Source organism: Papaver somniferum, chromosome 1 (assembly GCF_003573695.1).
Source record: "Papaver somniferum cultivar HN1 chromosome 1, ASM357369v1, whole genome shotgun sequence".
In the NCBI taxonomy this organism is placed as follows: domain Eukaryota; kingdom Viridiplantae; phylum Streptophyta; class Magnoliopsida; order Ranunculales; family Papaveraceae; genus Papaver; species Papaver somniferum.
The window spans coordinates 73,535,856-73,563,706 of NC_039358.1; the positions used below are offsets into that span (position 1 = coordinate 73,535,856).

A 27,851-nucleotide genomic window follows, 5' to 3' on the forward strand; every position below is an offset into this window, starting at 1 on the left:
GAGGTATTGTCATGTAACCGGCTAGCCCCGAGTAGTATGGTGGGGTGTATTCATATGCATGTCTAAGGCTACATGTTAGTTAGGAGTAAGTAGCTTAATAAATGATTAACTAGCCGTTTAATTGGGTAAGAAGCTTTAGTGAAGTAAGGGACAGGACTGTGCATCTTGTCGGCCAGATTAGGGTTTGTGTTCTGTCACTACTTAAGCATAAGTTGTACGCCTTGTTTTGGCAGGAAATAAGAAGATAAGAGTAAGTTGAACTCTCAGGAATGAGTCAGTGAGTTTTTTGTGAATTAGGGTTCTTTTTAGTGTTCAAATCTCCTCCTGTTTCTATACCATCTTGTTAAAAACATAACATCTTAGATTGAGAAACAATCAGATTGAGTTTATTCAAGATACCTTGAATCTAATCTTACAAGAAGTTATTGACATTCAAAAGACAAAACCTTTGGTTTTTAAAACGAAGGAAATTGGTTCTCGAATCAAGGCACTTTCCAAGAATGCTAGGACAACTTACTCATCAAACAGAACTAAGAGCACATGATTTGATAAAATCTCTAAGAAAAACCTAAAAAAGTCTTCGCAGACTTGGGTTCCAATAAAAACTCAATTTCTTGGAAAATCTAAGAATTTACCTGTCAAAAAGACGGCTCAACTTGCGCACATGGACTTGATGATTGCAGGTTACAATGATCTTATATATAAGTTATCTAGTACCTTTAAAAGGCAGAAGAACTCAGGTAAAATTTCCAACTTAACTTCTCAAAACCGAATGGTAAACACAGAACTAGAGTTAATTCGAAATGTGAAAAAATATTAAATGGTGAGTATGAAAATACGCATCTTGATGCTCTTTAAGCAAGGAGACTGTAATCCTTATCATCTTTAAAAATCCTATAAGGTGAGGATTTCAGTAAACATGTGTTCTATTTGTTTTAAATAGTTCTGCTGTGTGACATAGTTCTTCTTGTCTTTTTCTAGGAAACAATACTGCATATTATTTTGTTTTCAAAGACATTACAATTTTTTTGTTGAGCTTTACTCCTAGAATTATGAATTGTCTGTTGAATTAGTTCTCAAATTGGTTATGTATGCATTAGAAAAACTCTTAGATGTAGACAAGAAGACAATATGCCCCTGAAAGTAATTATTTCATAAATCGTTTAAACTAAAGGTCGGTATGTGTTCTCTGGTCTAGAAACTCTTTTGATTATTTCATAGTTATCCCGATTTTTCACCTTTGCCAATTTTGTTAACAAAAAGGGGGAGAATTATTAAGGAGTATTTTATTACATCACATATGGCTTTACGAAGCATCATGTATGGGGTGAGGGGGATTATTGGATATAGGTTTTACCTATTTTGAAAAAACAGTATAAGGGGGAGAACATATCACTGTAGTATTTCTTCAAAATTGTGGTGCAATTGGATTTTTAGAAAGGTAACAATATTGTGTTTCTGTATAACAACCAATGAGTAGAGTGATTATCTCATTCTATCAAAGCTCTTTTTGAGTTTTCTCAAAATTTATTATCGCTACGGATCTTCAACAACAAAGTGTTGAATAAACACATGCAAAACACTAGAAGAACTTGAAGTACGAAGAATTCAAGACGTGCATTGAAGAACCAAGGAAATCAAGCATAGTAGATTGAGCTGAAAAGTTCATTTATTTTTGTATCCGTATGTATTGAATAGTTTTGTCACTAAAATTGACAAAGGGGGAGATTGTTAGAGCATTGCTCGGTCGAACCCACAAGTTTTGCTATCTCAAGCTTGTTGTCAATTTAGGTGATCAAAATTATATCTTGATTTCTAGTCTACTAAGTCAAGTCTCGGCCTAGATTAGAATTTGTAGTTGAGCATCAAACATCACCCTTGAAGACTGAAGATCGACGAAGACATTTGAAGAACTTTTGTATCAGGTGTGTGAAGACTGGACCATTTTATTTTACTCACTATCTTACCATTCTATATGACTTCTAGTAGTTTTACAAAGAAGAAGTTTCGAGTCAAGCTTGTCTTGTGAAAAATCTCGAAATATGATTATAAGAAAAGATGTTCAAAGGTCCTTAACAATATTGTTATATGAATTAATTTTTGGATCAATTGAAAATTTTCCATGCAAATGATTTATCATAAGAGATAAATGTTACTTTGAAGCTAATAGTTTGTGTGAGGCAGCTATTCCCGTCTTCTAAGAATGTTTCAATGACTAAACGTGGAGTTTAGAACAATTAACCATTGATTGGATATATCATAGTATGCGTACTTGCATGCTAACTGTTGCAAGTTATTCCAAGTTCGGGAACCATAGTATGCATACTCGTATGCGTACTGGTTTGTTAGTTGAAGTTTGGGAACTTAGTATGTGTTAGAGCATTGCTCGGTCGAACTCGCAAGCGTTGCTATCTCAAGATTGTTTGTCAAGTTTAGTTGCCAAAACTAAAAGTCTTGATTTCTAGTCTGCTTATAGCTAAGTCTCGGATTATGATAGAATGTATAGTTGAGCTTTAGACTTTACAGCGTTCATCGATTGAAGACGAAGAACTACTAAAGGGAGCTTATGGAACTTCATCAACAAAAGGTATATGGAGACTTGAACTCACCTATCACTCAAAAGTCTATTTACATACTTTTGGAAAGATAATTTTTATTTATCTATTTCTTAATATTCGTATAAACGCAATTTTATCAACTAAATCCGGACGGAGGGAGTATTTTTCTATTTCTGAAAATAAAGAGTTTTATCACAAGAAACTAGTTGGAAGCCTAACAAGCTAAGCTCCAACAGCGTACTACTACATTAGTTGAATAGGTTGTCGTGCTAGCTTATCAGCGAGCCTCATAAGGAACCAGCCAAACGAGCGAAACAGATAGGGGTTGATTATGTCAGTAGGGTGGACAAGCTAACTTGTTTGGGCTGTCGTAGGCACAACAAATTAATAAATATATTTCCCACTAATTAACTGGTAATATAGCGGTAGTAAGAGATCGTTCCCACAGAGAGTTGTGTAATTGATAGGTTATTTGTATTAGAAAAATAAAGTAAATAACAAAGGGGGATTGGTTTGAGTACAGTAAATAAAAAGATAATAATAAAAGAAAGAGATGATCAAGGAATCCTTCGTCGTTACCAAGCGATAACTGGATTAATATACTTATCTATAGTTCGTAATAACCATTCATCACCAACCGTAGAATAACAACTACATCAGTGTTATCCCCAAAACTCCTTTTACCACTGGATACGGAAGTTCTCGACTACCAGATTCTATCCAACGAACCACCAAGTAGTAGATCACTCAAGGTGTAATCCAATCGAACGCCTTAAGCTTTGTAAATTTAGGTTGATCCCAGTAGTTAAACTCTTAGATCAAGGTTTACTTGCTGGTGTTGTCTTCACACACGATTTCTCCACAGAATCCCTCTGTAAGGTCTCGCGATTTCTACTTGTGTAGAGAGTTAATCGACGATTACTTATCTCATAACTTCTACTAGAGATAGAACAATCAATAGACTAATCCAGTATCCATCCTAAATCAATCTAAGAATCACTCATAAATCCTTGATATGGTAAAGACAAACGCTGATGATAAAAACTCTCAATAGATTTGTATTATTAATAAAGCTTCACGCTTAGAACATTGAATTCATCCTTAATCAATGAAGGATTTAGTTTCTCATGATTACACAATTACCCGGTTTCCCTCTAAAGGGGTAAATCCTAAAATATTAATGAAAAACAAAAGTATAATATGAGATTATCGATTCCATGACCTAATACCTTTTTATAGGTTTACATTGTTTGGACATCAAGTATTTAGTTCGGTTCAAGAACCCGACCCGAAATAACGAAATAACTAATCCAAACGTGCCCTTAGGCTTTCCAAGGTATTAATACACGTTTTCCACTTGATATGTTCGCAATCCCAGTCCCCGAACTTCAAATTCCAGCAGAAATTTTCGGAATTAAAGTATGAAACCCATCCGCGAACTTTGATGTCTTCGGTATTCAATAAAAGCTTGTTTGGGCCACAACTTCTTCATCCGAACTCGGAATGACCTCATTCTTCTTGCATTAATTTGAATGAGGATGAGAAATCCTTAATTTGAATGAGTTAAGATCGGCCTTTGGCCCTTCTCTTGATTTTGAGCGTTTTGCTCCTTTTCGTCGCATTTCTTCCACTTCTCTTGGACTTGGGGCACCCGATATTTATGATGGTTCACCCACCTCGGGCACTTGGATACTTGGAATACTTCTCTTCCTAGCTCTTTTCAGCACTTTGTAGCTCCTTTTTGGATTATTCACCTATTAGAGACAAATAAGAGAAAACAAGAGTAATAATACGAAAATATGCGAGAATAATAGCTAAAAAAGTGTGGAATGGACACTAAAATCATATGAATTATGCACTTATCAAATTCCCCCACACTTAGCTTTTGTTATTCCTCGAGCAAACTAAATAAAACTAATCCTAAATACAACAACTCCATGTTGTGAGGATACGGTTACTCTAAGCATGAATAACAGGCCTTTAAACCCTTAGGTGTCCCTAGTGGACGAGTTATAGTCTCGTGAGGGCTTACAAGAGGTATACCCACAAAACCTACTCCAGTTTCTTGCCTTGGAAGAACCACTAAGGATAGACACAAAGTAGAAAGCCAAATAATTAGCTTGCATACGTTCTTTAGCTGCAAACATCCCACATACATTCTAATCATCACACATAAGCAATTACTTAAGTGTGACATTCAACCTGATTGCAAAACTCTACTAAGATAGTCATCGTACTTGTTGCAGCGTTTTCCACAACACTTGCATACTAAAATCACATGGATAGATAAGGAAATGGAAATAGAAAAGTGAAGTATGCAAATGTTAACTAAAGTGAAAGATGTTACCCACAATACTTGTGTGAATGTCGTCAAAGGATATGTATTTATAGCGTACCAGTTGAGAGAAGGACCCATTTAACTTGACCACATGATTAGATACTCTAAGTGCATGTTCCTTTTCAGCAAGTACATGATAGTTGCCTTGGATCCTGCATTCCACGCTTGTTTAGGCGACGAAGACAGGGACAACGTTTCACACATACTGCTATCCAAGTGTCAAGAAACTCATCAATAGTCATTTTGACTTGCTATATAATGATGATATGGTTTTTATTTTCATCGACTACATTATTAGTCCGCAATTCCGGACCAATCATTTATTAGTGTCAATAAATGAAGAGGAGCCTTATATATATATTTATTTTTCTCGGCTCACTCTTTATGAGTGTAAGACATACTTGTCTTATGGGGTTTTGTATACTCAACCAATGATTACCTTGATACAACATCCACGGCAGTATCAGGATCCCACCAAATCACTTTGGAGAAACATACAACTGCAAAAATAAAAAGAAAGTGATTCAGTAATGATTAATTGCGAGGATGAATCTTTCAAACGACTACCATAGCTGAGTTTCGCATTCATTTATGAACGTATATAATAAAGGATTGTGGAACGACAAAGTGGAACTCAATCTACAGATGTAAGAACTGTTTCAACCTGAAAAGGCTTAGAGTGTCATCCTAAATAGCTCATAATTAACTCCAAAATATGAAGTCTCAAGAATGCAAGAAATCAAAGAGTATTATTTTATTTTTTTTTATGCAAACCAAACATGCTTAACCACTCCCCCACACTTAAACTCAACATTGTCTTCAATGTTCAAAACCGAAAATTCTGATTTGACGTAACAGCCCTGAAAAACTCGAAAAATGTACAAATGGGTAGGGAATTAGGAAAAACATCCTAAACAAAAGTTGTTTGCCTACGTCTTTTGTATAAGGTGTCAAAGGGCACAGTGTTTAGATGAATTTTCTAACTTTTATGGCCTCCGGACTGACAGACATGCAATCTGAAAAAGTTCTGAAAAAATACTAAAACTCAAATGTCTAGGCCTATCGCTACAATTTAACAGACTCCGAATCCATATTTTCTTTTTGGAAAAGAAAGGCGAGTTTGTCCTCTTTAAAAGTTCGGGTCAACCACTCAAATCGGACTTCATATGAAGTCTCGAGAGTTGTTTTCGTGACAACTACGCAATCAATTTTCTGACGAAAATAGTTTCGTCAAAGCTTTCATTATAGATATAGGACTTTGTAAAATCTAAGATGGGAATGCAAGATATGATATCAACAACCTAAACACCCAATCACATCTCTCACTCCACGTCGAGAGTTGTGGTAACCTACTTTCTCATTGGTCGGTGAACGGAACCCTCGCTCCTGATTGGCTGAAAAACAAGTTAACCCCCTTACATTTCGTGATCGTTAATTTTTTATGGGACCGTTTCGATCGGATGCTCCAGGCCTTTGGATCATCCGTAAATAAAATACCATATAAAGAAACTGCGAATATATTTCCTGACAAGTTCGAACAATTTTCTTTTTGAGGGAAAAAATCCGAGAAATTCCTTATAAAAAGAAAATCAGCAAATATATGTTTTTTTTACGAGATTCTATCATGCGAAATTAATGGAAAAGCAATCTCTGAAGATATTTGGGGTAAGAGTCGAAATAATTTTGTTTTTGGAAAAAATCTGATAATTTCCATATCAAGAGGATAATTAATCCAAATAAGTTTTTATAGGATTTTTCATCGGAAATTAATGGAGCAGGATGGAAATTTCGTGTAATCTAAGTTTTGGCGATTCTATGCAGTTTATGCTAAGTTTACTTCCAAATCCAAGCTATGATATTGTTGCACGTCTATTCAATGGAAATAAGTTCTATCATTGGCAGTTAATAATAAGTTTGGATCGAAACTGCGATGGAATTGCATGACTATTTAATGGAAACAAAAAAGGCAGTTTCGTGGAGTTGGAGTTAGGAGATATATATATATATATATATATATATATAAGCTACGCAGAGCTGAGTATCAAGCAACCGATCTCTTTTTGTTTTTAAGAATCAGGCTATTAGTATGATACGTAGTATCATACGTTCAATGTGTGAGAAGGAACATCAAAGACCGATGAAGATTCGGTGGCAAGGTTAGTAGCAGTTTGTGTTTTAGTTTTTTGGTGAATCTGCAATATGTTATCCGATTTTGTTGATTGTTCTGTTGATCGTTTTGTTGTTTTTTTGTTAACTTGCAGTGGTTAGCAAGACTGCAGGGGCAGTTTATTCATCGTTCATCGATCTTGAAGCAAACAAGGAAGCTAATAAAGTTGTAAGCATTGGTTTTGAAGGTGTGGAAATTCGAAAACAAGAAGAGTGGGAAAGTATGGAGTCTTGAGCTTCATGTTATGGATCATAATGTGAGTATTTTTTTTTTCCTCTAGTGGTTGTACATCCCAAATTAGGATGCATGTTAGTATGTTTGATTGGTGTTGTTTGAACTAACGTTTAATTTGTTCTTTATACTTTAGACTATACACACATATTATGTATTATTGGATTTTTGATCGTTATGTATGATTGAATTTTTGATCGTTTTGTTGGTTTTTTATTAACTCTCAATAGTTTACGCGCCTGCAGGAATAGTTTACACAACATTCATTGATCTCGGACCGGATCAAACAACTCAAAAGGCATGTGGAAATTCGAAAACATTATATACTAGAATCCATCCCAAATCTACTTCTCCAATACAAGGACTGGAAGTTGGAGATCATGTTGTCTGCTTCCGGGATTTTAGTAGGTAGCAAAAGTTATCTTGGTTTAATAGCCCCCCTCAATGCCTATGACGTATATTTTTGTTACTTTAGATTTCTTATTTTTGAACCTTGGTCTATAGTATACTCTTGGTTGTACTGGTAGCGTGCTTGCTTTATTGTGTTTTGGTTTACTTTGAGATAATCATGATTTTTTCCAGCCTGACCAGCATACCCGCTGGTGGTAGTAGTACCTCCGTCAACCTTCGTTGAATAAGAAAGGCAAAATTTGAAAGAAAATCTACTTGATTCCTATTTTAAGTGTCTCCATTTTTAGGTGTCGCTGATTATAAGATTGACGTTTTGAAAATATGTAAACGGTCGGCTGCTTCTCTGTAATTTGTTTTTTCTTCCCTTCTTTTTTTTGTTGGTAATATTGTATCACTGATTCTTATTTTGGTTTGTGCACATAGCTGGAGATCAGTCATCGTTCAATTCTTTGTTGGTTTTGTTTTATATTTTCTTTTAATTCCCCTGAATGTTCCTATTTAGTTTCTCTATGCGAACCAAACTTCCCTTACGTTTTACTCCCTTTCTATGTTTTATTTTGATTACAGATCTTTTATTTGACTAACATTTTGCTTGTGTTAAAGTAGCGCTAATGCTTTGTGTATTTGCAGTTTCATGAGAGCAAAAAAAAAATACTTTTTTCATGGATACACCACAAATTTTTATGTGTTCCTTAATTTCCCTTTATAAGGATGCTTGAGCATGATTTTAGTTATAGTTTTATGCAACTAATTGGTATAAATGCGATGACAAGATCGCCAAATTGCATAGGCGCTGAGACATCACATGTTCTTCCAATACATGGAACACGGGTCATTAAGTTCTCTCTATTTTCTTTTCTTTTTCCAAAGAAGGTTGCTCAAGTTGTAAGGAGAAGGCGAGTTTACAAAAGATAGTTTTGCAAGAAGTTGTGGAAGGAGGCTATTGATATAGTAAAAATGAAATACCTGTTGTTTTTATTATGATGTTTTGTGGAGTAAAGTTCTAATTGTGAGTATGTAAGAAATTGAGAAATTTATTTCAGTATCCTTCAGCAGTTTCTGCTTTCTTATATATATAGCTATTTTTGGACATGAAAAACTACAGAAAGAGGGTGGAAAAGTGTCCAGTTAAGAGGGAGGGTGTGGGAAAATGCACGTCAACGTCCCAATTTAGCAAGGTGAGTAAAAGAATATTTAGTGCTAAGTTACTAACTAATGGTGGTCATTATCCAGGGGAGTCGTGTAAGAGCAAAGAAAAGCTGAAAGAATAGCAATGTTATACATCCAAGTAAGTTGGAAGTAAAGAAAGACGAGGTTTTACATGTTTCTGTTCGTGTGTTAGTGGAACAGACTTTCCCACTGACCTGAAAGTGTGATTGATATTTTACTTGAAAAATTCTTTTGTTGCATTTGATAAGGATTTCCCAAAGAATAGCTGCAGGTACCATGTCTTATACTTCTTTTGCAAGCCCTGAGGTTCCTCTATGCGACTGTTTTTGTGCCAATTGAAGTAAATATGAGGATTCCAAGAGAGGAGTTCCTTAAGAAGAATTAGAACTAACATAAATCTTATCAAGAAAAAACTAGACCAAACAAATAGGAGACATTCATATAGGGATAAGGCTAAAGACCTTGCTAAGCTGACAGTTGATCTATCTAAGTGGTATGCTATTCAAGAGAAATTCTGGAAAGATAAAAGTAGAGACCTAGATTTGGCTTTAGGAGATAGAAACACCGAATATTTGCATAACAAGGTTAAAATCAGATACAGAAGAAACAGAATCGAGACTATCCAGAATACTAATGGGGAGTCGGTCAACACTAGAGTTGAAATAGCTAATTGCGTAACTAACCATTTTCAATCTATTGCAACCACCGTAAACCCTACTGTTGATATGAGCATGATAGACTTAATTCCTAATTGTTTAAATGATGATGATAATATTATGTTGTGTGCTACTCCTAAGTTCCTATTATGTTATCTCCTATTTGTGTACAACCGTACTGGCCACCAACAAGGATCGTTGGCACAATTCTGAAAGATAACTGGCCCCACGACAAATCTCCGCATACTGAACTGCATATGATACCAAAGGCACCAGATACCATGTTCTTTTTTCTAAGCTCTTCTAGGTAAGGCTGACTGACCGGAAGTTATTATGGTAAGACAAAAATGAAAAGCTGAACAAGAAAGCCAATGCTAATTCTTTGTGAGTGTTTCCTAATTCCAGTAGCGGATGTACATTTTTGTTAGGCATATGGTCATAAATGATAAAATATCTACTCTATTGTTATGTTTTATGGATTTTTATGCAACCTTTTGTCTCCTTTTCTATTGCCAGATTTCCTTCTACTGTGTCAGACAACCATATTTCTAACATCACCCAACATTTTTTTTTAAAGCCTTACCACTCATTTTTGCCAATTTGTCCTTACATGACTGAAACCAACTTCTTTGAAGGAATAACGATTATCCCCGCCGAAGATCAAAATTCCCGACATTCCCTACAAAGCTAGATCAAACATCATCATTGCTCTAAATTCGGTTCAATTGAGAACCAAACAAAAAGCACAAGAATGTATTACTGCTTTATTAATGGCGGAAGAAGGTGTGGTATCCACATCTGTTTAAGGGGGTTCTGAAACATTTAAGAATGTCCCAAAGCCTAAACGGGCCCCCATGGCCAAGGATGGTACTGGACGCAACTAATAGATACAAAGTGGGTGTGTCTTTAATGTGGAGGGATACTTTGGTACATATTTGTCCCAATTTAAAGGGGTTTTGAAACATTTAAGAATGACCGAGAGCCTAAACGTACCCCCATGGCCAGGGATTTTATTGGACGCAACCAACTAATAAAGAGTTTGGTGTCTCTAATGTGCGTGGATACTTTTATCATTGTTTTATACATATTTGTGTCAATAGTTCTCCCAAACTAGAAACTGTAAAAAGCAAGGATAAATGAATCTTTATGGCAGCCAGAGTTGTATATGATAAATAATATACAAGGGATGATGTTCGAAAGGAGATTGATTGCTTGGGATTTCTACGGCATCTTTAGTGTCGTTAGTAAGAATACCTTAACTTTTATTAAGAAGTTCTCACGAAGGTTTGCTTTTACGTTCAAGTTTCAGGTCCTCTCCAACCAAAATATTTTCCAGGATGATATGGGGCAAACGCAATGGCAGTCTGTGTGTCGGTACAATGGGTAATATATTGTTTGATCAAAAATTCTTTTGTAAATGTTTATTATGGTAACCAAGGATTTCATCAACTCAAGTTTATCTTTTGTGATTCAACTTTGTATTTTGAGACATCATAATTGATGAAATTTGCAATTAAGTGCATACAAATGAAACTTCAAGAATTCTTTTTACTATGGCTGTGTTTATTAGAAAAAACGAATTTGGTTAGTGGAAATTCTGTGAAGGCGAGAACATCATTCTTCCATTTTTAATTACAAAAACACACCGACCACTAGCATAGTTGGCGGATGAAATACCAATGATCATTGCAGTCTTTCACACAGTATGTTGGAATATTTTCAACGCCGCTAACCAAAGGGGGATTCTGGGGGGCATCGCCCCCCAGGCTTTGGTCGACCTGACAGGTCAGGTCGTGGGGGTCCAGGGGAGACCGTCCCTGGTGGGGGTTTCAAGGGGGCAACGCCCCCGGAAGAATTTTTTGAACTGAAGGTTTTATTTGGCCGATAAAAGCCTGTTCGAAAATTTCGAATCCAAAAGACACCATTGATGTCTGTTGATGAAGGAACCTGACGGTTCGTGAATAGAAACCTGTTGGCGAATAAAAAAAGCCTATTCCCAACAGGTGCAAAACCCTTTATAAATAGCTTCTCCCAGTTTCGTTTAATATATAAGAAAAATCAATCTGTTTTCTCTGTTTCAAAAAGCATCATCAGAAATCAGAAATCTCTTTGTGTGTTCTTGATTGAATCAAGGGGTACAAACCTTGAATTCAGTTTTCGTTGCAGGGCTTTCATTGTATCCTGAAGGCAATATTTCGCATACCTGTTGTAATCGCCAATTGTTATTGGGAGGGTAGAAATATTTGTCTAAAAGAAATTTATACAAGCCTTGAAAGTTTTGGAGTGCAACACTTTCTTCTCTGATTCATTCATCCTTTGTGAAACCCATTTTTTTTTCAACACAGTAGTCATGTACTACAGCATGGAGTAATCATCAAATCATCAGTGCAGTCTTCACACAATAGTCATGTACTACGGCGATGAGTAACATGATCAAAGCTAACTCTTTAGTCCTTTTCTTTGTTGTGGAGTTCATGATTGACGATTGGTTTTCTCATACTATACATAGTGTCAGCGGTGATAAAAGGAGCAATTTTACATTCAGTGTTAATGTATTTATAATGATGCAAGAATGGCGGTTCTTTGTTATTATTTCACGGTGTCTCGGTATAGGAAAAATTACAATTGCCTCTCCTCCACTAAAATGATGAGCCGAGCAACAGAATGCCAGTTACCGACTATCTATTAAAAAGCCTATTCAGTGGTAAGAATCATTATGATCGAGTTAGATGTATTAAGAAAAAAAAAATGTATTCTTTGTTTTGGGAACATGGAAATGTGTTCTTCAATTACAATGAACTCGATATTTTTTCTTCAATGTGAAATGGTAGGAATTTAAGTCAATCAACTAATGTTGTAACTTCAAGTTTCTGCATATAGAAATCTTCAAATTTCTGCTTTGACCCATTATAGTATCACCAAGACCAGCGTTTTGTTTTTGTTTTTATTTATTTATGAATTTGCTTTGTTAAATTCGAAGGCTGGATGAAGAAAGGGTTTGCAATCCCTCAAATCGAATGTTTTAAAGTTAAATGGTATTATTACTTTTTCTTATTATAATTTTGCTAATGTGTTCAAGGAAATTTTAAGGATTAAATCTTCTGTTGTGGTTGTTGCTACATGTGCAATACAATTTTCTAACTGAAGACTTGCTACTGACACACATAAATAACTCATGCAATAGCTCTCACAGTAGTGGAAGCTCTCCATTGTAAAGAAACCGGAGAATTAAAAAAATTATGCTCTTAGCTATGTGCGGACACGGTCAATTTGATATTCATACATAGGAGAAGTATATATCAATAACAATTGGTTGATTTATCTTTTGCCGATGAGAGAGTACAAGCGTCACTGTCCAATAGTAATGATTACGGTAGTTCCCAGTGAATCAAGGATGGAATAAGATAACATTTTGTTCAATAATGAAAAGAGGAAGCATCATATCGACGCCATAATATTTTCAAAGGGCAATAATATTTCAAAAGGAAATTGTTTGTGATTATTTCTATTTGATTATAAGTTTTGTGTTCATGATGAACACTACCGCTACTTGGAAATTAGGAGTAATAGAATGATGGGTTATCGAGAAGAGGATTAGCAGGGTTGTTAATGGATACATTGCCAATGACATGTAAAAGCACTCAAATATGTTGGTTTTTATGGTTCAAAACCTAAATCCATCGTGATCGGTCCTTACTGTGAAAAGAAAGATTGAGACAGGTGATTGGTTTTTTGTTCCATCATGTGAAAGTTTTATCATCTTTATGTGTTGATTGTATGTGATTGTGTGCATATAAATAAATAAGATATTCCATAAGCGAATAGATTACTGATAATTAAATTATATCTGGGACCTGGCGTAGTTTAAGTTTTTTCTCAGCGACCAAAGTACCAGTTTCAAATAAGAATGCGAACTGGCAATCACCGGGAAGAAGGTTGGTGCAATAATTCTAACCGTTGAGAAAACATCAGGATGTTCAAACTCCTTAAGTCCAACTGAAATTTTGAATCCAACGCACATCAAATTTATTATTTCAAGTATTTGCAGAAGTAAAAAGGAACAAAAGAATTGAGATCTTTGAACAAGGCACCTCACAATATCGCATTTGGCATCAATATGAAGTAGAGAATCTAAAACTTAAAAATAACTTTTTGACTTCTTGGAAGAAGTCAGTTTGGGTATACAATTCAGATCGATTTCTAGAAGCAAAAAAGACCGTAACTTTTTGTGAAAAAATATTTTTTTTCTTATTTTGTTGTGGAGAATTCAACTTCTATATTCAAACGCGTTATAATTGGGTGTTATGATGTACACCGAGAAGTAACTTTTCGATTTCTAGAAGTCAGTTTGAGGATATGTTTTCAAAATGATTTCTAGAAGCAAAACAAAAATGGATTTTAAGCATAATAATATTTTTTTTGCTTCTGACTTCTGTTGTTCAAACATGGTATAACGGTAATTGAGTTTGTATGACTTCCGAAGCTTACTACCGTAACATTTCTATCATTGTAGCGTAAAACTCTAGGTACTCGCATAAGATTCTTAGAAAGCCAAGTGTCGACGTCTTGACGTGTAGCAAATGGTAGAATCGATCTAATTCTTACAAGTGATTATACGATTAGTCAGCGATTCAAATTTTTTTTAAGACAATTTCTTAATCTCTGATACTTTAGACAGTGATTGGTGAATATTTTTTTCATTATTAATCAATTAAATGATGATATAATTGGTTATGGATTGTATTTTTTAATTAGAACCCTTCTTGGGTCAGGTGTAGGACGAAGCCTCGCCTCACCAAATGGTTATCAATTTCTATCGTACCCCGGCACGGTTACACACTATCCGCCTATAAAATTTGAACTTGCTATAATTTCATAGTTTGATTATTCCTGAATTCCATATTCCCTTACTAAAAAAATTGGTGATTTTAAATACTAATCACATGTTTATATCTTTGAAGGAAAAATGATAATAAAACAAAACCAGCAAAATCACCCATTCACGATGATGGGGAAGGGATATGCTCGAGACCAGTCATAACATGAATCGGGAGAAAAACTTCAACGTAGATGAAGAAAGCACACCTATACGCTTAATAAAAATATCTTATGATATTCAATCTTCGTGTATTTTTGGAAAAGAAATCTCAGACGAAATCCAGAAATATGTAAACACATCATAACTCGCTGCTCCAAATATAATTACCAAATGGAGCCGAATGCATTAACAGGCGGATCTACGCCATCATTCGAGATAAGAATAAAAGTATTACAATTACATGTATATTTAAAATTTTCTTCGGTGATGTAAAGGTAACCATAATGTTTATGATAAGCACAATTTTCGAGGAAAAAAATAGAATGCAATCTCTTAGATAATAATTTTATTTTGTAAAAACCGGACATAATGGGTAGAAGAAATATTAGCTGTAATTGAGGAAATCAATGGTATTCAAATTCAAACTTGAAGAAATAAACTTCACATATCTCACTCTAAAAGTACATGAGATATTTCATTGTGATAATTTTTTGGAGAAAGCATATCTGTTAAACAAAAACGAACGGATAAGTACAATTCTTGACCGAGAACAACTCTGACACCTACTAAGAACTACCTGGTAAAACAATAAAGTATGACACAATAAAAAACGACGATGACATGCCAACGTTGATCGAACTGGATGAACATGATGAAGATATGGACGAGATTATAGAGAAGGAACCTGACATGCCACTGTTGGTTGAGATAAATGAAGAAGGCAATGAAGTGTTTACTTATTAATAGAGATTATAGATAGCATGGGCATTTATTTTTTGGCACACAGATTTTGAAACATATTATTATTCACCAACAGTATATTATTTAATTTTTTTAAATGGCGGCAATTTTAAACTAAATGAATGTGAATCTTATATTAACAGTGTTATCATGGTGTTCTTTTTTGGGGACCAGTGTCCATCTAAGATAAGATATATTAAGTTATATCATGAACTACGCTTAATTAAAAAATAGTTCAAACACCACCAACAAACATGTAGTACTGACAAAGTACTATACAAAACTGGACTCAACATAGTACTGTTACATCGATCGACTTCTAAATCTAGACATTAACAAAGGTGTCTCTGCAGTAACGTTGCATGCACACTTCTAGCATTTCACATTTCTTTTTGTTTTGTTTTGAAAATTGCATTTCACAAATTTGCATGTGATATACATATCTTCCGAGACTTCTACAGAAAAGATCGTTGGATAGGACAATTTTTTAATAAAAAAGAATTGAAAAAAAAAACGTGTAATTATGTTTAATTGCAAATATTCAGAGGAAAATTTAATTATTTTAAATCCAAAATCTACTGAGTCAATTTCTTTTTAATTATTTTAATATTTGCCTATAAAATTGATACATAAATTTAGGTTTATAATACTAAATTTAAATCATCAAATCATTAGATACCTAAATTGTATCATAGTTCCATATCCCTTTAAAAGATCAAACTAATCAAAGACTGTTCAAAAATAATCTACATTAGCTGATCTTGCCGGACCCGGTGCGTAGCACGGGTTACATACTAGTGCAAAACTAAGAAAACTAAAACAAAAAGGGATAGAGATACAAAACCGATGGGTTGCCTCCCATTTAGCGCTTGGTTTAACGTCGTCAACCCGACATTATTGTTATCATCCGTACACTAATAATCTGAAAACTTGGCAATCCTTCCAAATAACAATCTGCAATTCAAATAACAGCTTCACAAAACCATTAGCACGAAATATAAATATTGAAGCTATCACTTTATTGAAGTTTCCCCCACACTTAGTCCTTTCTACACTTGAAAGTGGATAGATAACATAAAATTCGGGAACTTCAAAAGGTTCCTCAGTTTGGTGAACCTGCATAATACTCGAATCAAACACATCAAGTGGTGGATACTTATAGGCAAAATAATCCGTTAAAATTTTAGAAGCACATAACTCCAATCCTAAGTGAGGTATTTTCTTAAAAGTTGGGTTAACAGCTCTTTGAGAAGCTACTTCAATTGGAGAAAAGGGATAAATAGATATAGAATTATGCAAAGGATTAGACAAACCTTGTTTCGATCCTCATTCGTAATAATCTCTAGTGAAGTATTTACCTCAAGTATATCGTGGTCCTCTATCAAACTATTGTTATCTAGCTCAATTGGGTCTTCCACGACTTCAATCAATTTGGTTTCATTCTCAATCTCCATCTCTTCAACACTTTCATCATCCGAATCAAATCCCGCTCTCAAGAAATCTTCTTCAGTATAAATTTTAGGGTATTCTGTATGAGTTTCCGTTTAGGGAATAATCGGGTATACTTCTTGAAAATTAACCAGACTAAAAACATTGTAATATGGATATTCATTGTAACGTTGATATGCATTTGAGTATGTCACACCGTTCATAACAATGGTTCGGTCATACCAAGGCTCCTCCTTTGGATATGCGAATGATCATTATTACGATCTGGAGTTGGAATAACTTCATCACTATTACAAAAGATTTCCAAAGGTTGCTCATATTTCTCCATTTCCTCCTTAAGTTGATTCATGCCTCTCCTTAAGTTGTTAATAACCTCTTGAAGTTCTTGGAGTGATTGATCAACACTTTGTTGACGTTGATCAATACTTTGTTGACGTTTCTCTAATCCTTCATAATAATTTTCTATTTGCACATGAAGATCTTCCATCATGGTACACATTTGTTCTGCAACACTTGGAGAAATAGGATTAGAAGCATAACTATCCTCCCATCCTTGTGATTGTTCACTTACATGCCCGTCGTAAGGTTGTTGACATGAATGAGAATATCCATAAGGTTCCGTGGGATATTGACCATAGCCAAAAGATAGGTTTTGATCATACCCATAGGATGGTTGGTATTTTTCATATGAATAAGATTGAAAACCATATTGATTACCACTGTTGTATTCGTAATCTTGTGCTTCGTACATGTTATTTCCGTAAGGAAACATGACGACTCACAAGAGTAAAATAGAAAATAAAAAAAAAACAAGCTAAACAAATAACAAAACAATTAGCGACTGCTCCCCGGCAGCGGCGCCAAAATTTGTTTGGGATGTCGTAGGCACAACAAATAAATAAATATATTTCCCACTAATTAACTGGTAATATAGTGGTAGTAAGAGATCGTTCCCACAGAGAGTTGTGTAATTGATAGGTTATTTGTATTAGAAAAATAAAGTAAATAACAAAGGGGGATTGGTTTGATTAAAGTAAATAAAAAGATAATATTAAAAGAAAGAGATGATCAAGGAATCCTTCGCCGTTACCAAGCGATAATTGGATTAATACAATTATTTATCGTTCGTAAGAACCATTCATCACCAACCGTAGAATAACATCTAGATCAGTGTTATCCTCAAAACTCCTTTTACCACTGGATACAGAAGTTCTCGACTACCATATTCTATCCAACGAACCACCAAGTAGTAGATCACTCAAGGTGTAATCCAATCGAACGCCTTAATATTTGTGAATTTAGGTTGATCCCAGTAGTTAATCTCTTAGATCAAGGTTTACTTGATGGTGTTGTCTTCACACACGATTTATCCACAGAATCCCTCTGTAAGGTTTCGCGATTTCTACTTGTGTAGAGAGTTAATCGACGATTACCTATCTCATAACTTCTACTAGCGATAGAACAATCAATAGACTAATCTAGTATGCATCCCAAATCAATATAAGAATCACAGTCACTCATAAACCCTAGATATGGTAAAGACAAATGATGATGATAAAAACCTTCAATATATTTGTATTATTAATAAAGCTTCACGCTTAGAACATTGAATTCATCCTTAATCAACCAAGGATTTAGTTTCTCATGATTACAAAATTACCCGGTTTCCCCCTAAAGGGGTAAACCCTAAAATATTAATGAAGAACAAAAGTATAATATGAGATTATTGATTCCATGACCTAATACCTTTTTATAGGTTTACATTGCTTGCCCACCAGGTATTTAGTTCGGTTCAAGAACCCGACCCGAAATAACGAATCCAAACGTGCCCTTAGGCTTTCCAAAGTATTAATACACGTTTTCCACTTGCCAAGTTCGCAAACCCAGTCCGCAAACTTCAAATTCCAGCATAAATTTTAGGAATTAAAGTATGAAACCCGTCCGCGGACTTTGTTGTCTTCGGTATTCAATAAAAGCTTGTTTTGGCCACAACTTCTTCATCCAAACTCGGAATGACCTCATTATTCTTGCATTAATTTGAATGAGGATGAGAAATCCTTAATTTGAATGAGTTAAGATCGGTCTTTGACCCTTCTCTTGATTTTGAGCGTTTTGCTCCTTTTCGTCGCATTTCTTCCACTTCTCTTGGACTTGGATACTTGGAATACTTCTCTTCCTAGCTCTTTTCAGCACTTTGTAGCTACTTTTTGGATGATTCACCTATTAGAGACAAATAAGAGAAAACAAGAGTAACAATACGAAAATATGCAAGAATAATAGCTAAAACAAGTATGGAATGGACATTAAAATCATATGAATTATGCACTTATCCAATTCCCCCACACTTAGCTTTTTCTAGTCCTCGAGTAAACTAAATAAAACTAATCATAAATACAACAACTCCATGTCGTGAGGATACGGTTACTCTAAGCATAAATAACATGCCTTTAAACGCTTAGGTGTCCCTAGTGAACGAGTTATAGTCTCATGAGGGATTACAAGAGGTATACTGATTGAGTATGTATAGGTTAAGATATAAACTCTATATACATATTGTCAAGGATCATTCAGTTGGTATACTTGTTATTGTATTAAGTTTTGTCGGTACAGGTTGCCGAACGAAAAACTTGGGTGTATAACCTTTGCGTTGTTACCTATCTTAGTTGGGTATATATCCTCTTCAAGTGATCGAATGATCAATACGAAACGTTCTGAGTCTACACCAAATGACTGTCTCACACAAATCATATAAGATGTTACCAGGCGATTTTCACATGATCATCTTTTGACTTTCATCAAGAATATAAGATGAACTTGGTTAAAGCGAAAGCTTACCAACACATATTTCGAGAAATATGTAAGCGAGTTAAACTCAGCTTTAAATATCAAATGTGTATAATTGAAGTCTATATAGCTATACGACTTTTGTCTCAAATAGGAGATAGAGTAGATAGACCTCTGAGTGATAGATGAGTTCAAGTCTCCACATACCTTTTGTTGATGAAGTTCCACAATCTCCCCTTAGTATTTCTTCGTCTTCAATCGATGAATGTCGTGGAGCCTAAAGCTCAACTACACATTTTATCCTAATCCGAGACTTAGCTAAAAGTAGACTATAAATCAAGACTTATAGTTTTGGCAACTAAACTTGACAAGCAAGCTTGAGATAGCAACGCTTGCGAGTTCGACCGAGCAGTGCTCTAACATTAAGTTTTTCCTATGCATGTTATCGAACGAAAAAATTGGGTGTATTTGGTATCCCATGCGTTTTCAACTGGTATACGAGAAGGCAAACACTAACCTAATAAGTATGTATTTGAAGCAATCTGTATTATGAAAAAGAGTGCAATCTCTGTTAATGTATCACCAGTTATATAAAAAAATATTTTTATGGACTCTATTAATGAGATAGGATCTCCCTTCGTATCTAAATTACACGAATCTTCGGTTCCCATAAAGCAATATATTGTTGACAATTGTTATCCCTAATACCTTACTGATAAATGTGATTCATACGTATAAAGGGAAGCATCTAAGGAAAGCGTTGTGATTCTTAGTCGTCTTGGAATTCAGGCTTCCGAGGTTAATAGGCTGACGAACAAAGTCAACAATCTTACTGGAAAGGTTAATGAAAAGGATTCACAAATCAGGATTCTTCTTGAGGAAGCTGAAGTAAATATTCAAACCAACTCCATGATTCTTCTTGAGAAAAACTTCTTGGAACTTCAACGTCTTCTGGAGACTCCACCAACTCCATGTATTACATGTGAATCTGAGCAATTATCCTTATCAATGGCCACTTTAAAAATAAAAGAGTTAGGGGATGTAATTGCCAATGACACTCACAACATATCAAGTTATTATATTTTATAAGTCCATGATCAAAGTCTTACCTCTTTGATAAAACATGATCAGTTATGTTTCTATGACCAAGAAAAAATTGTATCTCCTAGAAAGAAATGCTCTTGTGCTAAGTATGTGCAAATTGACTTTGTCAGGGTTCAAAAACTTTGCTACTTCTACAAGACTGAATGACATGTTCAATGGAAGTGTAAGCTTAGATTGAGAAACAATCATATTGAGTCTATTCAAGATACCTTGAATCTCATCTTACAAGAAGTTATTGACATTCAAAAGACAAAACCTTTGGTTTTTAAAACGAAGGAAATTGGTTCTCGAATCAAGGCACTTTCCAAGAATGCTAGGAAAACTTACTCATCAAACAGAACTAAGAGCACATGATTTGATAAAATCTCTAAGAAAAACCTAAAGAAGTCTTCGCAGACTTGGGTTCCAATATAAACTCAATTTCTTGGAAAATCTAAGAATTTACATGTAAAAAAGACGGCTCAATTTGCGCACATGGACTTGATGATTGCAGGTTACAATGATCTTATATATAAGTTATCTAGTACCTTTAAAAGGCAGAAGAACTCGGGTAAAATTTCCAACTACATGTGAGTTTTATGATAACTTCTCAAAACCGAATGGTAAACACATAACTAGAGGTAATTCGAAATGTGAAAAAATCTTAAATGGTGAGTAGGAAAATACGCATCTTGATGCTCTTTAAGCAAGGAGACTGTAATCTTTATCATCTTTAAAAATCCTATAAGGTGAGGATTTCAGTAAACATGTGTTCTATTTGTTTTAAATAGTTCTGCCGTGTGACATAGTTCTTCTTGTCTTTTTCTAGGAGACAATACTGCATATTATTTTGTTCTCAACGACATTATAATTTTTCTGTTGAGCTTTGCTCCGAGACTTATGAATTGTATGTTGAATTAGTTCTCAAATTGGTTATGTATGCATTAGAAAAACTCTTAGATGTAGACAAGAAGACATTATGCCCCTGAAAGTAATTATTTCATAAATCGTTTAAACTAAAGGTTGGTATGTGTTCTCTGGTCTTGAAACTCTTTTGATTATTTCATAATTATCCTGATTTTTCACCTTTGCCAATTTTGTTAACAAAAAGGGGGAGAATTATTAAGTAGTATTTTATTACATCACATATGGCGTTACGGAGCATCATGTATGGGGGTGAGGGGGTTATTAGATATAGGTTTTACCTATTTTTCAAAAACAGTATGTATTGGATAAGGGGGAGAACATATCACTGTAGTATTTCTTCAAAATTGTGGTGCAATTGGATTTTAGAAAGGTAACAATACTGTGTTTCTGTATAACAACCAATGAGTAGAGTGATTATCTCATTCTATCAAAGTTCTTTTTGAGTTTTCTCAAAAGTTATTATCGCTACGGATCTTCAACAACAAAGTGTTGAACAAACACATGCAAAACATTAGAAGAACTTGAAGTACGAAGAATTTAAGACGTGTGTTGAAGAACCAAGGAAATCAAGCATAGTGGATTGAGCTGAAAAGTTCATTTATTTTTGTATTCATATGTATTGAATAGTTCTGTCACTAAAATTGACAAAGAAGGAGATTGTTAGAGCATTGCTCAGTCGAACCCACAAGTGTTGCTATCTCAAGCTTGTTGTCAATTTAAGTGATCAAAATTATATCTTGATTTCTAGTCTACTAAGTCAAGTCTCGGCCTAGATTAGAATTTGTTGTTGAGCATCAAACATCACCCTTGAAGACAGAAGATCGACGAAGACATTTGAAGAACTTTTTTATTAGGTGTGTGAAGACTGGACCATTTTATTTTACTCACTATCTTACCATTCTATATGACTTCTAGTAGATTTACAAAGAAGAAGTTTCGAGTCAAGCTTGTCTTGTGAAAAATCTCGAAATATGATTATAAGAAAAGATGTTCAAAGGTCCTTAACAATATTGTTTTATGAATTAATTTTTGGATCAATTGAAAATTGTCCATGCAAATGATTTATCATAAGAGAGAAATATTACTTTGAAGCTAATAGTTTGTGTGACACAGCTATTCCCGTCTTCTAAGAATGTTTCAATGACTAAACTGAGAGTTTAGAAAAATTAACCATTGATTGGATATAGCATAGTATGCGTACTTGTATGCTAACTGTTGCAAGTTATTCCAAGTCCGGGAACCATAGTATGCATACTCGTATGCATACTGGTTTGTTAGTTGAAGTCTGAGAGCTTAGTAGAGCATTGCTCGGTCGAACTCGCAAGCGTTGCTATCTCAAGATTGTTTGTCAAGTTTAGTTGCCAAAACTATAAGTCTTGATTTCTAGTCTGCTTATAGCTAAGTCTCGGATTATGATAGAATGTGTAGTTGAGCTTTAGACTTCACAACATTCATCGATTGAAGACGAAGAACTACTTAAGGAAGCTTGTGGAACTTCATCAACAAAAGGTATGTGGAGACTTGAACTCATATATCACTCAAAAGTCTATTTACATACTTTTGGAAAGATAATTGTTATTTATCTATTTCTTAATATCCTTTATCAACTAAATCCGGACGGAGGAAGTATTTTTCTATTTCTGAAAATAAAGAGTCTTATCACAAGAAACTAGTTGGAAGCCTAACAAGCTAAGCTCCAACAACGTACTACTACATTAGTTGAATAGGTTGTCGTGCTAGCTTATCAGCGAGCCTCATGAGGAACCAGCCAAACGAGCGAAACAGATAGGGGTTGATTATGTCAGCAGGGTGGAAAAGCTAACTCTATCTTCCATGTAAAATTCTGAAATATTGACAGTGGGACTCGAACCTGAGGCCTCTTAGAGTGTATCAAACTTTTGAGAAACGAGAATGACCAACTGAGCTAGTTATCCATTTTTAATTCAGAAATGTATGATAATTTTCAGTTCTCTCTATGATTATATATATGAGGGAGTATCCCTTCACACTCTTATATTCACACTATCTCACACTTTGGGAGATATTTTTCTTAATAAAACTTAAACGAGAGAGTATTGAAGTTAATATTCTGGGAATATGCTCGTCTAGCAAAGCTCTACATATGCACAAAAAATGAGCATATTCCGAAATACTAAACCCCGCCATCTATCGATCTCAATTTTAACCGTTGAAAATTCGTTGGTTTTCGACGGTTGATTTTCAAAGTAGTAGATTACGAAGTTTTATATTTCGGAATGTGTTCATTTTTTGTGGACATGTGGAGCTTGGTATGACGAACATATCCCAAAATATTAACTTCAAATACGCTCCCGTTTGATTTTTGTAGAAAAGATAGTTCCCAAAATGTGAGAGGATCCTCACCCTATATATATTTTTTACTATTTACAGTTCTCTTTATGATTTGGTTTTACCAAACACCTGCTGAATCCATTACGGACTGGGCTGTTGGACTTGGGTGCCAGTGGCCCAAACTTTACCTGAGGCCGAAACAACAAAAGGATCGGGGTAGTGCCAATATCAAGGAAAAGCTGGATCGCGTCCTTGGTCATTATTTTTTTCCCTCGTTTCTCCTCTGAAATTCCACTAGCGAGAAGAGATTTCGTCAAAATCAGATATATTTGATTACTTCAGCGACACTCTAAATCTTCAACGATGGTTCTCGAGGTCAGTAATCTTCTTGCCCACCGTCTACTCAAGAATTTTGATTAGATTTCTATACTTGTGTGTGTTCTTTTTACAAATTAGGGTTTGATTTGATCTATTTTTTGTATGTGGTTAATTAATCAGGCGACGATGATATGTATCGACAATTCTGAATGGACAAGAAACGGTGATTACTCACCAACTAGATTTCAAGCTCAAGCTGATGCTGTGAATCTCATCTGCGGTGCTAAAACACAGGTCATCTTGAAAAAACCCTTTCTTGAAATTTGGCTGAATATTTGATATTTCTTAGGGTTTAATTCAAGTTGATAAGTTATTTATGGATTTTTATGAAATTTATTAGTTTGGGAAATTAAAATTTGGGGTATTTTAAATTTGTGATCTGAAGTTGGCAAATTTATGGTTGCTGTGCAGTCTAATCCTGAGAATACAGTTGGAATTCTAACAATGGCTGGTAAAGGTGTTCGTGTATTGGTTACTCCTACCAGTGATCTTGGAAAGATATTGGCTTGCATGCATGGTAATTACTCTATCGTCTTTTCCAAAGTTCCTGTTATTGTATTTTAAATATTTTATGTACTGATGTTCTTTTTGGTATGGTCTGATCACGTGTCTCAAATTTTATCTTGGGCAAACCTTCAGGTTGGAAATTTACTGTTCGAATTTGAATTGTTTGCTTTTATAGGGTTAGAAGTAGGTGGAGAGATGAACTTGGCTGCTGGGATCCAGGTAGCTCAATTGGCTCTTAAACATCGTCAAAATAAAAAGCAGCAACAGAGAATTATAGTTTTTGCTGGAAGGTAACCTGTGTTACATCCCTATTGGTATTGCAGTCTCACGAACTTTCCTACTTATACTTACAGTGTCTATTTTTATTATGTGCTCCAGTCCAGTGAAATATGATAAGAAGGTATTGGAAACAATTGGAAAGAAGCTGAAAAAGAACAGTGTTGCCCTGGACATTGTTGATTTTGGTGAAGAAGGCGATGAGAAGCCAGAGAAGCTTGAAGCTCTCCTTGCATCTGTAAACAATAGCGACAGTAGTCGCATTGTCCATGTTCCTGCTGGTCCTAATGCTCTCTCTGATGTTCTCATCAGGTAACTCTCATAATTTCTTATGCAGATTTCTGCTTCATTAAGCTGACATTTCGTTTTTGGGTTGCAGCACACCCATATTCACTGGGGATGGGGAAGGAGGTGGAAGTGGTTTTGCAGCTGCAGCAGCAGCGGCATCTGGAGGTGGTGGTTATGATTTTGGAGTGGATCCAAACTTAGATCCTGAGCTTGCTCTTGCTCTTAGGGTTTCCATGGAAGAAGAGAGAGCAAGACAAGAAGCTGCTGCCAAGAAGACAGCAGATGAAGCTGCTAAACAAGGAGGGGAATCTTCAAATTCACAAGATGCAACAATGACTGAAAATGTGGCTGCTGATGACGTTAAAGGAAATGATCAAATGGTTAGTCTTCTGTTTTAACTTCAAGATCTATCATTCTTTTCCACAACTTGTATTCTGCTGTTTGCATGTAGGCAGTGAATGCCTTCGTATGCTTACATTAAGTTTTATATATCACACAATGAAAATTAAATGACTATATCGGCTTAAAACACGTGAATTGAATGTTTGTATGATTAAAATATTCGCTGTAGCCTTGGGTTTAATAGGTGCTATTAGTGTCTAACTCAGTTTTGTTAACAGGATGAGGAAACTGCATTGCTTCAGCAAGCCCTGTCAATGTCCATGGGTGATCCAGCGTCAAGTCATTCTGGTAAATCAACAGGTGACGTAGATATGATGGACGCAAGTACAGACGATCAGGAGCTGGCCATGGGTGAGTATGCTATACCTTTTGTTAAACCATCGATATAGATTTTTCCTGTGCATTGCTTAGAAATTTGGCTGATAGATGACTTGGTATTCATTTGTCGGGATCTTAGTAGATAAGAGTTCAGGTTGTGCTTTTCTGCTTGGCTAATTGTTGTGCTTTTACTGATTCATGCAGCCCTTCAGATGTCTGTGGAGGAAAGTGCAAAAGACACTGAAATGAACAAAGTGCTGGGTGATCAGTCATTTATGACATCCATCCTTGCTTCTGTATGTATTTCATTCTGCAGTTACCAAGTTTTGCTGAATTAGTTCTTTCTGCATTATATAATGGATAATGGATATGTGTCTCCTGTTACAGCTTCCAGGAGTTGATCCAAATGATCCTTCAGTGAAAGATTTGCTTGCATCTTTGCAAGGCCAAGGAGAGGTTAGTAAGGACTAAGAAAGTTAATATTATATTTAGTATTTGGTTACATCTTGTTTTTCGTTTCTCTTAGATATGATTGTTCTAGATTCTTGTTGTTTCTTGGTTTTGATCTGTTGTTTAAAAGAAAATTCATCGCATGCTTTTCCTGTAGTAGTATGCTTTATCCAGCAGTCCTATACTCTTTTGTGGCCTGTCAAAACGAAATTCTGATTGTAGACATGATGGTATCTCAGTCTTAGTAAAGTTTTAGAAACTGAACACATTAAAAAAATTTATAGGTCACTGAATTCGTTATCTAGAAACGGTGGTGCTACAAATGTCAAATGCCGAACCTGTAGGAGCTCTTTTGGATAAAGACAAAACAGTGGTTTGAACTTTGACGTAGTGAGAAATCATAAGCGTAGAAAAGATACAGCAGGTCTAGGAGGGGTAAGAAGGTTTTGAAGGTGTATTTTAATATTAGAGGCAGCTGCAACCTGCGTACTTGAGTTGGTCTTTAGACGATGATCACGGTGTCATTGTGTTTCATATTTTGTTTGGTAACTTTATGCACGTTCATCTTTAAATATGGTTTATGAAAATTGTTCACAGGCAAACAGCTACTGACACACGAAATAAGTTAGCCTAGTCATCCATCTAATAATGTTAATGCCCTGTAACCACTTGAACGTTCTAATATCTAACTGAAGCAAGTGTTAAGAGTTGGTAGAAGTTTTTTCATCTGAAGCTAGGGTCTAAGGAGTCAATTATTCAGATATGAATACCATCCAGTAAGTTTCCCATACTTATTTGTTGACCCTCAGCTTGGCACGAATTCATATAAAACTTATCTCAGTGGTGTTTCACTTGAAACTTGTATCATTTATAAGCTGCAGTATGCCAGTATGTTACTATGTGAATATACTCTTACTAGGATGTTTGTGATGATTTTTCTATTGAAAACTACCATCCACAGAAGAAGGATGAAAACCAGTCAAAAGAGGAGGAGAAGAAGTGATGCTGCCATAAAGGGGTCCCACTTGTGGTCGAGTCACCGAGGTTGATCCTTTTCAAGTTCCTCAAGACTGGCATGAAATAGTATTATGTGTCTAGATCAGTTGAATGGCCAGAGTAGGGCTCTGTATTTCCAATGACTCCAATCAAGCACCAGTATTGTTCTTTTAAAGGTCCAAACATTCAGTTGTGTCTTGTGAGAGGTTAATGATTGTATTCTTCGCAGACCATATTCTTGTAACCACTACGTCGTTTCTTATCAACTGATATTTAAGTTTAAGTTTCCAGAATTGTTGTTCGATGGTGGACTTCACAGTTTTTATTTATGCCTGTTTCATTTGCTTTGAAGTACAACTCTGCTTCTCTACAT

The 27,851-nt window shown here is 35.2% G+C and overlaps 1 protein-coding gene and 1 long non-coding RNA gene across 3 annotated transcripts; both read left to right on the forward strand.

Moving 5' to 3' along the window:
• Positions 1–6,989: 6,989 nt before the first annotated feature.
• LOC113330390 lies at positions 6,990–7,910 on the forward strand. The gene is made up of 3 exons (XR_003350236.1): positions 6,990–7,052; positions 7,158–7,319; positions 7,540–7,910. It is a non-coding gene; the product is annotated as an uncharacterized LOC113330390 (long non-coding RNA).
• A 16,193-nt stretch (positions 7,911–24,103) lies between these two features.
• Positions 24,104–27,829, forward strand: LOC113290722 (26S proteasome non-ATPase regulatory subunit 4 homolog). 2 transcript variants are annotated; one of them, XM_026540313.1, is made up of 10 exons: positions 24,104–24,238; positions 24,362–24,475; positions 24,653–24,758; positions 24,924–25,038; positions 25,127–25,336; positions 25,404–25,692; positions 25,933–26,065; positions 26,237–26,328; positions 26,420–26,503; positions 27,444–27,829. In XM_026540313.1, exons 1-9 carry the CDS (start codon positions 24,227–24,229, stop codon positions 26,501–26,503), a joined length of 1,155 nt encoding a protein of 384 aa, XP_026396098.1. In that variant the 5' UTR covers positions 24,104–24,226; the 3' UTR covers positions 27,444–27,829. The 2 variants fall into 2 exon arrangements, with proteins under 2 accessions (XP_026396098.1, XP_026396092.1); XM_026540307.1 differs by having other exon boundaries at positions 26,420–26,488.
• Positions 27,830–27,851: the final 22 nt, after the last annotated feature.

What these genes read in the sequence shown, in the direction of transcription:
- LOC113290722 (XM_026540307.1), top strand. An exon ending in TCTGCGGTGCTAAAACACAG is followed by an intron (nt 24,476 to 24,652) that starts GTCATCTTGAAA and finishes GTTGCTGTGCAG; the next exon opens with TCTAATCCTGAGAATACAGT. An exon ending in GATATTGGCTTGCATGCATG is followed by an intron (nt 24,759 to 24,923) that starts GTAATTACTCTA and finishes TTGCTTTTATAG; the next exon opens with GGTTAGAAGTAGGTGGAGAG.